At 42.8% G+C, this 14,083-nt stretch overlaps 2 protein-coding genes across 2 annotated transcripts in view; one reads left to right on the forward strand and one right to left on the reverse strand.

The window, feature by feature from the left end:
* The window catches only part of bcs1l (BC1 (ubiquinol-cytochrome c reductase) synthesis-like), a 4,494-nt gene extending 2,673 nt beyond the window's left edge, over positions 1–1,821 (reverse strand). The window contains exons 1-3 of the mRNA XM_008297347.1: positions 1,156–1,821; positions 341–480; positions 35–229 (exon numbers count right to left, since the gene is read on the reverse strand). Of these exons, the coding sequence (XP_008295569.1) occupies positions 35–229; positions 341–480; positions 1,156–1,475 (655 nt within the window). The 5' untranslated portion in view covers positions 1,476–1,821. The remainder of the gene's footprint in view (positions 1–34; positions 230–340; positions 481–1,155) is intronic.
* Positions 1,822–2,480: 659 nt separating this feature from the next.
* LOC103368840 (zinc finger protein 142) lies at positions 2,481–13,394 on the forward strand. The gene is made up of 8 exons (XM_008297348.1): positions 2,481–2,497; positions 4,038–4,511; positions 4,636–4,863; positions 6,181–7,005; positions 7,120–7,297; positions 7,974–10,836; positions 12,266–12,371; positions 12,645–13,394. Exons 2-8 carry the CDS (start codon positions 4,043–4,045, stop codon positions 13,172–13,174), a joined length of 5,199 nt encoding a protein of 1,732 aa, XP_008295570.1. The 5' UTR covers positions 2,481–2,497; positions 4,038–4,042; the 3' UTR covers positions 13,175–13,394.
* Positions 13,395–14,083: the final 689 nt, after the last annotated feature.

Here is a 14,083-nt window from a genome sequence, read left to right on the forward strand (position 1 = left end):
AAAACAAATACTATTGAGCCCAGGGATATTTTACCCCGATCTGTGTACCACTTTGGGTTTCCGATGAAGTCCTTCACGTCATCTACGATCCTTTCAGCCACACCCGCCTCCAGCACCACCGAGCTGAGGGGTCTGCGTCGCCGTGGAAACCCAAAGGGCCTCCATTCTCCGCCCATGGCTGTGTACATCACCGTCCTTCCTTCTTCCTGCTTCAAGGCCAATTCTCTTGCTGCAAAACATGATTGACAGTTGCATTAAATGACCAGTTGGGGAAAGCGAAGCTCTCATTTGGGAAGACTGGGGGACATATTGTTGGAAGGTGTGTACTGTCAACCTTTACCTTCTTGTAAGATATTAAAGAAGATTTGTCTGTTTCTGCCTAAAGCGGTGAAAGTGACAGACTCCCATGGGGTTCCAGTGTGCAGGTCCACCATCTGCTTCTCTCTCGTCCTCTCCACCCTAATCCACTTTCTCCCATACCTGCAGACCACAACGGATGAAAGTGTCACAAGTTGTACTGTTGACAAAGTAAACCATCAATCAGATTAATATTGTGATGTAAAACTTTAACCTGAGTTTGTTTATTTAATGTAAGGATAAACAATTAATTGATTTCAAATTCAGATCGCAGTTTGACACAATTACAAAGAATCACAAAGGCTGCAATTTAGGATGAACAAGGTGTGGCTGTTACAAAGTGAAACTAACACTGTGATTCAATTTTATTTATTTGTGAATGCTTTAATTTTCAGGGGTTGTTTAGGCTTGCCGATGGATCATTCTATACTACCTGGTTCAGGCATGTGTGCAGTTGTTCAACCATCATAAGCACAGTCTTATATTTTAAAAGATTCCCCTCATACATTTTGCAGCATGTCGAATCGAGACTTTTCACTGTTGTGTCAATGGGTTTATAAATTCATTCTGTCTTCCCTGTGTGACAATCACGCTTCAGGTGGTTTCTCATGTGTTAATGTTCGATCAAGTGAGATATTCAAGTGAGATTTACCTTCACAAAAAATACAGCACAAATCAAACTGCACTCTCTGTCAGAAAAATCCCAACTCTACATTTGCATCCAGCCTTGATGTAACATGTACTGTGGTACTATCATGAACTATGATTAAACAAATATATGTGGAGAATTCTTCTGACCAGATAATGTGGTTCCCAGGACTCGGGTGGAAGTCGAACTGCGTGTGAACCCGTCCACTCTCGTGTGCCAGGTAGGAGGTCTCCACGCTGAGGTGCTGAGTGTGTTTGGCGTGCTTGGTGATCCAGCTCAGCAGCCAGTGGTAGCTCTTGTCCCTGCTGGGGACCTCCAGAGTGATCATATAGTGCCTCTGGAAGAAGATCATCCCCACCTGGGCACCTTTTCTGGCCACTGCCAACGCTGTCCCAATCCCAACCAGTCCAAAGCCAGCCCCGAAGTAGGGGTTGTCCTTCAGGCCGTCCAGAAAGTCTGACAGAGGCATGGCTATGGCTTCAGCACTCTTCAAGAGGAATCAGCCTTTACACAGTTGTTGTAACGCTTTGTAGGAGCGCAGACCAACACATGGTAATCCAACTCATTTGCGGATCTGAGTGATAATCCAGTCTGTTTCTGAATGAAAGACTCTGGTCTTCTGGCTAGCTGGTATTTATAAAATCTGATGACAGCTGGTACCAGCTAATATGACAAAGGCGTTACAGTTAAAAAAAAATAAATATTCCCTCGACTCGCTTTATCTGCCCTCATCTCACACGGCTCCTGTAAAGTGCTTCGCTGATTCCCGTGCACAAACCGTCTTGAAATATAGCACTTTAGTTACCCAAACTCCCCCATGCGTGAAATGTATGGATGTGGTGCCGTGATGGTTGGAGCACAGCGACCTCTGCTACACTTCCTGTGTTTGATGAATAATCTTCCGACTGTTCGCCAGTGCTCACGAATATTAGTTCCTCTTCCCTAGCAGTGTTTTGTTTTGCTTGCAGGCTAAGATGACAAGGATAGATAAATGTTTTTGGCGGATAATGTACAATGTGCAATTAAGTGTAGACAGTTAGATCTACCACATGTAAAATAATTGCTAAAATGAACTGAGACCTGAGCCCTGAAAAGCAGCTAAAAGGAGCTAACTAGTGTTAGCTCAGCTAGCGCTATCAGTGATGTTATTAGCGTTCTGCTGCCTTTGAAAGTTATCGTTAGAAGTGAGTGAAACTTCAGCGACTATCACTTAATGTGAAGTATGGAGGTAGTCCAAGCAAGCAAGCAGTGATGGTACATTTAGGAGCTAACTAGGACAGCCGTACGGTTAAACTAATATTTTTTGATATTTTGTTGTTCGGATAGAAAGGACGGCGGAAACTCAGGCGGTAGGTCTGACTCGAAATTTCATTTTTGTTGTAAGTAACCGTTTAATTTATTTATTGTTTGTATCTGTGTTTGGTCTGTGTGTAAAATTAGAGAAGTATCCAGGAAGCCACCAACAGCTAAAACCTGCAGTATACAGCAGAAGTGAGTACATCCCTGTACAGTGTAATGATTAAAAATTATTACAGTATCACAGTAATTGCAGTGCTTCTGTGCTGAATAGCAGGTATTTGTTTTTGTATCCAATATTTTTTTTTAAAGGTTTGATTCACTGTAATACAAATACAAGCTCCACAACAGGAACATAATGCACCAAAAGTCATTACATCCTGTATTACTTAGATCTGAATCCTTTATTGCCTGAATACCTGTTATGTCCTCCTTTTATTTGTGATGACAGACTCCATCCTCCTCAGCATGGAGGATCCTGGAGTTCTCTTTGAAATATCCCAAAGGTGTTAAATTAGATTAAACTCAGGGGGCATAGTGTTACATTTTTAGCCTTTAGAAACTCCAGTGTGCTTTGGGTGATCATCAATGTTCCTTTTCTGCCGAGCTTCTTCAGACTTCAGTCAACTTGTCAGCCAGTATTTTAGTATATCCACAGACATGTCTATCATGTCTAAATGTCATCTCCCCAACAGCTCCTGTACTCATGCAGTCGCCGTGCTTCACTGTCAGGACTATGCATTCACTGTTGTTACTCCTGGCCAGGTTCATGAAGAACATGCTGGAGCCCATCTGAGCAGAACAAATTATCTTGAGCTCATCTGACAAAAGGATGTGCACCCATCATACATCAGGCTTCTTTTCATGTCATATAGCAGCGTTTTAAGTGAGCAAGTGTTTTTTTTTCTTGGACACAGTTCATAGAGGTTTACATCATCGCAGTGACCTTTGAGCTGTCACATCTGTCAAGTCTAGAGCAGCTGCCTATCTGTTTTTGTAGAGCTAGGTTGTGAAAGTGGTGCACTGTGGTGATGTTATTTTGGGAGGAAGACCGCTGCAGCTCTGATTCATGCTGCTATGGTTCATTCTGTACCTTCTGATTACAGCTGCAACTGTGTTTTGAAGGAGTTTTAGTTGATGCCTGTTCTACCTGTATTTTTATTCCATCTTTGTGAAGTCTCACCATCAGATTTTCAGTTGCGACAGTCATTCTTGTCCATCTAGAGCCATGATGCAGATAGATACAGTCCACAGGTCCAAAACTGAGCAAGTTCTGGTGTTTACTGCTGATTCTCGAAACACGTTCAGGCAGTTGTTTAATTGCAAATCACAGCTGTACTCAGATTAGTTTCAGTGATTGTAGGTTTTCCATCTTGTGTGTCGGTGATCACTGAGGTTTTCACTTTTATTGCATTGAGTTTCTACTTTGGGGCCTGTTTTCTTTTTTTTAAATACAGTCTCTCTAAAGTGTTTATTCACTAAAGGATATTCTCCACTTGTTAACTTACAAATAATGCAATTATTCAGAGGTGATGCCATTTGGATTTTTGTGTGATTTTGCACTGTGTACTCACTTCTGTTGTATGCTGTAAATGATAATAGCTTAATGTATAATGTAAAATATGCAACTGTGCACTAAATGAATACAAAACATAAGCATAACTTACAAATGCTCAAGAAACGTCCTTTTGTCTCTGTTATATTTTAGCTAAATACAGTTTTTCTGTGTTTTCAGACACCATGGAAGCAGTGGAGCATCGATGTGAAAAATGTGGACAAAGTCTCTCAGATGGTGACACGTCTGTCTCTCACTTCTGTTCAAAAAGGAAAACATCTTCATCCTGTAAAGGACAGCTGGACAGTTACAAGTGTTCTCAGTGCGATGAGGTCTTTTCAAAGGCAGGCGCTCTGAAACAGCATTTTAAAACCAGCCACAGTGAGAATGACCTGAAACGCCCGTTCTCCTGCGCTGAGCCCGGCTGCCAGTTCAGCAGCACAGATCGTCAGGAATATCAAGCCCACTTGATGTCCATGCATGGGCTGACTCTTGTTCCCTGCACCTACCGGTCCTGTAAACAGTCGTTTCTTACACAGGTTGACATGGAAAGTCACTGGAAGGGCCACATGCCCTTTGGCTGCTTTCACTGCCAGTTTGTTGCCCAAAATACGAAAGACCTCAGCGACCACCTCTTGGAGAGCAACCATCAAGGTAAACAGGCGCTACACGGAGTTCATGCTATGAGATGCAAATGCAGAACTGTCATTTCTTTTTCCAATCAAACTGTAGAAGTTCAGAGGTTTGATTTAGCTGACTATTTTACATTTGTTCTTAGGGAACAAGCCTGAGGCCACCAGCGTATGCACTGATGAAAGCCACCTGCCTGAAGTCTCTGTCAGGCCAAAAAGGAAACAGAAATCCAACCCAGCTTGTGTGTCATCGTCATCACAAGATGGGGATGTGGAAGATTTCGAGAGACAAGGAGATGATACGAAACGAGCAAGACAGGCAGTGGAGAACAATACATCTTCAACAGTGGATGCTGCACCACTGCCATCCAAAGGTATGTACGCTTTTTACTTGATAGATTGTAGTGACCATTTGTCAGTTTTTTTAGGAAAAAAATAGTCAGGAGTCTCAAAAATGTTTTTCTCTATGAGACATAAAGACACTCTGTTGGTAACCATAAACAAGTTCAGTTTTTGCAGCATTTTCACACGATTTATTCATCAATCAAATAAATCATCAACAAATAGCAACAGCACCAAAGAGGACGACTGCACAATAAGATCAATGGGTCATGTTGACCACAAAGTCAGAGATTTTATTCTCACTAACATGGATCTCTGTTAACCTGGCTAGATCAACATGGTAACTTATGCAACAGACCTAACCTGGTCCAGAAGAGGTTATGTTCAGAGCTTTAAATTGGCTGTAAGCTTCACTCTGTCACTAATTCTTTATCTGATCTTATTCTCTATAAACAGAACTGATTCTCAGTCGAGGAAACTTGTTATATCTGCAAACGTGTTGAGTTGAATTGAGTGGTGATGCTGATTATATACTGCTGACAGCGAATACAACACTCATATCAGAGAACGGATTTGTCTATTAGTATTTGTCAAATATTCAATCAATAACATAAATATAATTTTGAAGCTAAAGTGATTTCTATGTATCCTTATGGATCAATAAAATTATATCTAATCTAATCTAATCTAATCTAATCTAATCTAATCTAAATAATCTAATCTAATTAGGGACAGTGTCAGACCTAAATGATGTTGGAAATGTTTGAATGCATGGAATTTAAAGTTTGAGAGCTCTATGTGGAGCTAGTGAAAATGCAGAGAACAATAAAATAAATATATAAACTTAGACGGTCAGCCATTTTCTACCCACATTCCTCTGTTGCATCATTTGTAGGAACAGTGCTTTTTAAAAAAAACTATAGTCCATTTCTTACGTTCCTCATAGTTGTCCATTAGAACAACCTGTTCTTCTTGACGGAAGTAGGTGGCATATGATTTGTCCATGCAGAGGCCATTATTTTTATGGGAGCAGGAAGAGAGCTTTATTTTATTTTATTTTTAAAAAAGATTAACAAGTTGGTAGTCACTGTGATGATGCCCATCATCTCTGACTGAGGTTTTAGGTTTTGTTGAGCCAGTTACTGCAGGGAAAAAAAAAAAAGCCTAACTATGTCAAACTGTCTAATCTAAACTTGTTTCAGGACTGTGTTTTGCAAAATGTAAACTGATGAGGAGAAAGTGTAACAAAGACAGAACTTGTTTTGTTCTTGCTTTAAATATTTCTAACATGTGAAGGAATCATACTCAGATTTGTTTTAAACAATCTTTGCAACTGTTGTCGTTCTTAGAATATCTCGCAGAGGGATCCGAGCACATTTTCCGCACCCACACCTGCCCAAAGTGTCGCCGCTGCTTCAAGATGCGCTCTCACCTGCAGGAGCACCTCCGTCTCCATTACCCCGACCCCAGTCTCCAGTGTCCCACCTGTAAGCGTTACTTCACCAGCAAAAGCAAACTGCGCGTACACCGGCTGCGCGAGGCTGGAGAAAAGCTCCATCGCTGCCACCTGTGTGAGTACTCTGCTGTGGAGAGGAACGCCATCCGCCGCCACCTTGTCAGCATGCACGCTGATGAGACGGAGGACGGCAAGAGCAGTCACGGCTACCTTTGTCCCACCTGTGGTGAAAGCTTCCACCAGAGCAGGATGCTGAAGGCTCACATTAAGACGCACCACATCGCGTCAGACAGCAAGCCGCTGGCCTGCTTTCAAGAAGGTTGTTCTTTCCAGAGTTCTGTGCGCAAAGACCTTGTCAGACACACTGCTGAAGCGCACGGGGTCACGGCAGTAGAATGTCGCCACCACGCCTGCGGAGCCGTCTTTCAAAGCGACGCAGACATGGAGGCTCATTATCGAACACACCTGGCCTACCACTGCTCAGAGTGTGACTTCTCTTGCTCCAATAAAACCGTCTTCCTCCAGCACCAGCGGCTCGGCCACCCGGGGGACGAAAAGCTTTGCTGCGGCTTTTGTTCCTTTGTCACGTTTAACCCTGTGGAGTTTGAGCAGCACATTGGACATTTGCACGCCAACGAGAAGATCCACCGCTGCTCTCAGTGCAGCTACGTGACTTCGCACAAACGCGGTTTGACGCGACACATGCTGATGCACAGTGGTGAGGATGGAATCGATTCTGTCATGACTCTTCATCTTCATGATTGCTGTTCTGGGAGTTCTTGTGTGAGCTACTACTATTGACATAATAGTCTCTTTGTTTTTTTTTTTAAAGGTGAGAAGCCCCACAAGTGCAGCCTGTGTGACTTCAGGTGCCGAGATGAGTCCTACCTCTCGAAACATATGCTCACTCACTCAGATGACAAGAACTTCATGTGCGCTGAGTGTGGATACGTCACTAAGTGGAAGCACTACCTCAATGTCCACATGAGGAAACACTCTGGAGACCTCAGGTAGATGCTTGAGAAGTTTCTCATATAACATCGCCTTTATTTTATTTTACTTTTTCTTGGATTTGTTGTGCCGAATAAAAACAAATATCTGGCAAGTAAATTCCAACAAAAAAAAAAATCTGAACAATAAATAGCAGTTTCATTTACGACATAATTCTCCAAAGTCCTTTTTTTTTTCTTCCAATTTTCAATATTTACTGTGTAATAGATTAAAACTTAATGCAGTGTTACCACATGAGATACCATCAAAAGTCTGACTGTCACACAAGGAGGTAAGAAAGTCATAGATTTCTGGCAGTTAAGGTAGCACAGACTACTGTGCAAACAATAAGGTTCAGCTATTTTGCTGTGTTTTCGCACAAAACCTCTACATTGGCACTGCAGCCATGTTTAGTTTGGGCATTATGCAATTCCCAGCATAGCTTCACCCAGCTCCAATCTGAGCAGAGTTAAGCATCCAAATGTGTGCATAAGTGTTGTCCTTGTCCATAGATGAGTCGTAGATGCACATAAATGTGGCCGAACTGCACTGTGTTTAATACCACATAAGAAGTGACTATTGCTGGAAATTCAAGGAAATAATAATTTAATTGAATGAGCCAAAGAGAATACTAAAATGCATCAGAGAGCAGTATTTTGGGATGCAGTGTTCTAATCCTCCCGTCTCCTCTCCTAGGTATTCCTGTGATCAGTGCTCGTATCGTTGTCACCGCATGGACCAGCTAAACAGCCACAAATTACGACATCAGGCCAAATCCCTCATGTGTGAGATCTGCGCTTACGCCTGCAAGCGCAAATACGAGCTCCGCAATCATATGCTGGCCAAACATTCTGGGGAGGAGAAACAGCCAGCGGTGTACAAGTGCAAATACTGCGCGTACACCACCTGCTACCGACAGGCGCTTCAAAACCACGAGAACTGCAAACACACCAAGCTGAAGGAGTTCCGCTGCGCTCTCTGCTTCTACTCCTCCTTCAGCAGCATCAGCCTCTTCCTTCACAAGAGGAAAGCTCACGGGTACGTACCTGGGGACAAAGCGTGGCTGGAGAACTACGCCGCAAAGGAGAAGGAGCGGAACTCAGCGGAGTTCATGCAAGATTTTTACATCAAACCCTCAGTCGCTCATGAGCAGCCACAACAGTCCGCCTGTGAAGGACCTCCACCGTCTGCAGCTCAAAGAGAACCATCTGTTCTGGCTGGATCAGCAGATCACGATGCCTGCAAAGAAGTTAGTTCACAACCTGTAGAGTCTGTGGATATTTTTGATGTTGTTTCTCAAGAGGTTGTGAAGGAAGTTATTTCTGATAGTCCTCCATCTGTTAACAGTCCAGAGGAGTACTGTACTCTGGTTTTAACTACACTGTCAACCACTGACTATCAAACCCCTTCTTTACAAAATGAGGAGGAAAACTGTGCTAGCATACCCACTTTAAATTGCAATGGACCCGACACATCACAGGACAAGACCGACTTTTCTAGTTCATCAGAGGAGGATGATGTGGCGGTGCCAGAAGGAGAGTGTGAACAAAGCGACTTGGACGACAGCTGCGAGCCTCTGAATAATACAAGTCGACCTGGGGAATGTCACACATCTGAGGTGGAAAACAAAGCTGAAACACTGGAGCAAAATCATCCTTTAGAATCTGAGGTCCGTCTGAAAGCTATGAAGAAGCACGACAAGGAACAAGCAGAAGCCATGGTTTTAGAGGGACGAGTGCAGATGCTCGTGGTGCCAACTGAAGACGTTTATCGCTGTGACAAATGCTCTTATGTAACCTCTAAGGAGACTGCTTTGAAACATCACTGCCAAGCTTTGTGCTATGGCAGGATAAAGGGTCACCAGTGTCAGAACTGTGGCGCGCAGTTCAAACAGAGGCGTGGCCTCGATAGCCACCTTAAGAGAAAGTGCCCAGCGCTTCCACGAAAAACAAGGACATTTGTAGGCATTTCAAAAGCAGGTCTGACTCCAAAGGAAAGATCCGAGCAACTGGATGGAGGAACAAATTCAGATCAGATGGAGCTTCTATCACAAAATACCACAGATTTAACAGGTGCTGAAGTTCATGAGCAAGAAGAAGTTTGCGCATCTCATTTAACAAACTGTGAAGGAGTTGTTGTCAGTGATAAAACCACATGCCACCAGCTTATGAAAAAAACATTAGCTTCCAAAGACAAACTCAGAAATGTTCCGTTGCACAAAAAGTCCCTTTATGCTAAAAAAGATGGCAAATTCAAATGCAAACTGTGCAGTTTTTCATCAGTCAGGCTTCCAACTGTTGAACGGCACCTCTCAACCTGCAAAAAAATCTCAAGGAAAAATGTGAAGCAGTTCGTTTCAGAGGTGGATGATGATGATGATGGTAATGGAGACAAAGAAAAAGAACACCTGGTGGAGGATGTTGGTGAAGATCCTGTGGAAGCTTCTAAGAAACGTCAGATCTTTGGTTGTCCAAGCTGTGCGTTTAGGTGCAATCAGAAGAGAGCATTAGACAGCCATGAAAAGAAAGGCTGCCTGAAACCAGATCAAGTCCAGTGTACCAAGTGTTCATTTGTAGCCAAAACTAAACTTTCTTTGACCCGTCATGTTCTGTGTGTTCATAACAAGGAAAAGTTTAATGTTGTGAAAGGTAAACGTTTGCTTTGCCAGCACTGTACCTTCACCTGTAAACAAGAACGATGCATGACACAACACGTTGCACTTAAACACAAAGGTACTCGACCTCACCGTTGCAGCTACTGTCCTTTTAGCACCACAAGACGCTATCGCTTGGAAGAGCATGAATCTCTCCACACAGGAGTCGGTCGTCACAGCTGCGACATGTGTGACAAGACCTTTGGGGCTTTGACCAAACTGCGTCAGCATAAGATGCGCATCCATGACAAACAGCCCACGCATTTCTGCTCGCTGTGCGACTTCAGTGGCTACACACTCGACGATGTAAGACGACACAAACTCCGATGCCACACAGGAGAGTTGCAGCACGTCTGCACTCATTGTGATGCTCATTTTAGTTCAGAGATTGCTTTAAGAAACCACTGTAAACGTGTGCACCAGCTGCAGGTCTGTTTCTCGTGCAAGCAGTGTGACTACACATGTAGCAGCGATGTTGCTCTGAAGACCCACCAACAGAACAAGCACTCCCAAGTGAAGTGCACAACGTGCCAGGAGTCCTTTGAGACGAAGGAAACCCTTGAGGTTCACCAGAGAACCCACCTGGCACATCAGTGTCAGCTGTGCCCCTTTGCTACCAAAACCAGACAGCTATTGGCTCAACACCTTCTGAGTGAACATGAGGAGGGATCTCCAGAGGACAAGCCTCTCAAGTGCAGCACTTGTCAGTTTGCTTGTCGGCATCAGCTGGTGTTGGAGCAGCACCTGCGCTCACATGGAAGCAAACGATTGTACAAATGCACAGACTGCCAGTATTCAACCCGGAACAAGCAGAAGATCACGTGGCACATTCGCATACACACTGGAGAGAAGCCTTACAGCTGTGAGCAGTGCAGTTACACCTGCACTGATCCGTCGAGGTTGAAGGTACGCTCAGAGTTCATAGGATGGTTCTTATTTGTACGACAAAACCTCAAAGTCTTCCTAAAGGATCTGTTTCAGATGGAATGTGATACAAGTTGGTCCAATTTGTATGTGATTGTACTTTAAATCCCATTTCGCTTGTTGGTCTAACCCTTAAAAACTCACCATCTGTTTCAGAGTTAATACTTAAAGGTTTTTTCCATGAAAATATTCCTGTCCTGCCTTAAAATGGCTTAGATATAACTCTATACTGTTGCTCCCACTAGAATGTGTGGCTCCTGTCGCTCTCTCCACCCACCCTTTCTGACTGTCTGCACCTGGAGCACACCAGCTCACCTACTACTCAAGCCCTGTCAAATTACTCTAAACTACACAGTGGCAAACTCTAATACTATTGGAAAAAATCAGCTGTACATGTTTAAACTGTAAACTGATTCTTAAGAAGAATAATGATACAGAAAACCCACCTTGTCAGTTAACAGATTTAGTTCCTGATGTTATGTTTGAAACCCTGGAAGACTGAATCTGTGTTTTTGAGACTGTCATCAGTACACTGAAGTTTCAGGGAGGAAATCCTTGACCACGGTGCTGACTGCTAATTTTGCTCATGACGTGTCCTCCAGCATATTCAAAACACAATATGGACATGGTACCTTTTTTTTATTGGAGGGTAGTTTTAGTTGGCAGCTCAGAACATTTTTAGTTGGTTTAGATAAATCCCAAGATTCCATTTACTGTCGTGTTTGGTCCCTGTAACAACTGCTTTTCAAGTCAGTAGGAAGGTTTACATTCAGACCTAACCTCATTATCATGTTCAATATTGTGTTGAACAGGCCATAATAATCTGCAAATGCATGAACTATTTAATTTTATTTAAACCTTAAAATGACTTTTTTTTAAAAATCTGTTTAAGTTGAAAAAAAAAAAGAAAAAGTTATACCATATAAACATACATCATCATCATTGTCATGGAGCTGAAAACCAAACTACAATAACTCTGAATATCGAATTAGTGCATTGTAGTTTTGTATTGCACACAGCCCACCCTGAAGCTGCAGATCGGACTAAAGTGCTAAACCAAGTGAAAGCACTTGGCAGAGGGGTGACAAATTATAGGAAAAACATCAACCCTTGACTCCAGCCTGTCCGTGGCTAGTAAGATGACCACACAATCTCACTGATTTCCCTGTAGATCTAATCTGTACTGAAAACCACAAATGAGACAGTAACTCAATCCTGCCATGATGAGAAACAAAGTGTGTTGTATTGATTTTGATGTAAATATTAGTCGTAGATGGATGGAAAGAGAGCTAGGAAAGCGGATGCATTTAATTCCGGCACCTACTATAGATAATAATATACTTATTATTGTGGGGCAGCAAAATGTGACATTATGACAGTGACTGTATTTTCTATGTTTTTTTTTTGATAGCTCCATATGAGGGTTCACCAAGAAGAGAAGAAGTACCTTTGTCCAGAGTGCGGCTACAAATGCAAGTGGGCGACTCAGCTGAAGTACCACATGACCAAGCACACAGGTACCGAAGTTCCTGATTATAGTACTGAGGCATGTTTTAACAAAATGAAGAATTTGATGATTGATTTAGTGATCCTAAGCGCTTCAGTATATGTCAGTTAGATTTCTCATGTTCAGTTCTGAAGAATCCTATTGGATAAGAGGTGAAATGTCTTCATAACCAAAAAAAAAAGTCCAGTTACTTTTAACTGAAGCTCCTAGGATTACCATGATCTGATAGATAGGGGATAGAAAACAAGAAAAACAAAAGACAAATGATTGATGTCATGTGCAGGAGAGAAGCCATACGCCTGTGACGACTGCGACTACCGCACCAACAGAGCAGACGCCCTCCGTGCACACCGCGACACGCAGCACTGTGACATGCGCCCTTTTGTCTGCGAGAAATGCGGCAAAGCCTTCAAGACAAGCTTCATACTGAAGACCCACCAGCGGCAGCACACTGATGACCGGCCGTACACGTGTGGCTTGTGCCAGAAGGCCTTCCGGTGGCCGGCAGGCCTCAGACATCACTACCTGTCTCACACCAAGCAGCAGCCTTTCTGCTGTCGACACTGCTCCTACAGGGCCAAACAGAAATTCCAGGTGGTGAAGCACCTGCAGAGGCACCATCCGGAGATGTCAGTAGAGCAGGGTGTGGTGAGAGACTCTCAGGCTGGGGGCCTCACTCTGAAGGAGGCTTTGCAGGGGACTCTGGAGGAGAGAGCTGCAGAAGCCAAAGAGCTGCTGCCTCCTGCCAGTGAGGTAGAGGAGGTAGCTGAAGAGGTGGTGGCAGTGGGACAAAACGCTGAAGAGACGCAATAGAGATGCAGTGTTGACATATCCGTCGATACTGATACTTGACTGCTTGATTTTATTGTTCTGCAAAAGCCTAATTATCAACACATCAGGGCTAATGAAGTGAGAGAATTAAATAGAACTGAAGTGCTTTCTGTAAAAAAGAAACCACGTTTTTATGTCTCTTAATGTTTGCCTGTGATTAGGAACTATATTGTCCACAGCGAATAAATGAATGAGCCAGAAATGTTTGTGAATGTGGTTTATGCTCGTTCAGAAAATTTATTGCATCTATTTACAGGCTTATATACACATACTTTTACATCATACACAACAAAAACCTTGTAAAATGTAAACATTCATAAATAGAAATTACTCAGTCTAGCAGGCACTTGGCAGCTTAACAGCAGATTAACCAACATGATGCGAAGCTCTGAGTACATTGTAGTCATAGATGTATAATACTGAATTTTGGCAGGTTTTTCACATCCTTACATTTTTAAAACTATGGAACATAAACTTTCAGCATTGATACGTATATGTAGACATGCAGCAGTCCTTCAAGTTCTCTCACATTCTCAAACTAACAGTATTTAAAAGCTTTAAAAATAATAATAAAAAAGTGGCAGAAATGTAAAATTGCACATAGACATGAAAACAAATAAATACAGGCATCTTACCCTCAACATCTTTTACACTCAGTGGGTTAGTTGTCTTACTTCTTGTTGGAAGGAAATCAACCCTGGTGTGTCACGGCCCATTAAAACTAGGGCAGGCAGGATTTCTTTTTCTTTTAAAAACAAAAAAGCTTTTTTTTGTTGTCATTGGACAAAAATTGCATACTGACCTTTCAGCATGTTATAGTTCAACAATTAGACTTTGGAACAGGTGGGTAGCACTGTCACAGTTAGAAGGTTTGAATCCTGTCCTGGGATC

The sequence above is a fragment of the Stegastes partitus genome, unplaced genomic scaffold, assembly GCF_000690725.1.
Source record: "Stegastes partitus isolate 25-593 unplaced genomic scaffold, Stegastes_partitus-1.0.2 Scaffold1212, whole genome shotgun sequence".
Taxonomy (NCBI): domain Eukaryota; kingdom Metazoa; phylum Chordata; class Actinopteri; family Pomacentridae; genus Stegastes; species Stegastes partitus.

Coding starts and splice junctions, on each gene's coding strand:
- LOC103368840 (XM_008297348.1), top strand. CDS start 4,043: ATGGAAGCAGTGGAGCATCGATGTGAAAAATGTGGACAAAGTCTCTCA. Junction 4,864..6,180: donor TGCACCACTGCCATCCAAAG/GTATGTACGCTT, acceptor TGTCGTTCTTAG/AATATCTCGCAGAGGGATCC. Junction 12,372..12,644: donor CCACATGACCAAGCACACAG/GTACCGAAGTTC, acceptor TGTCATGTGCAG/GAGAGAAGCCATACGCCTGT.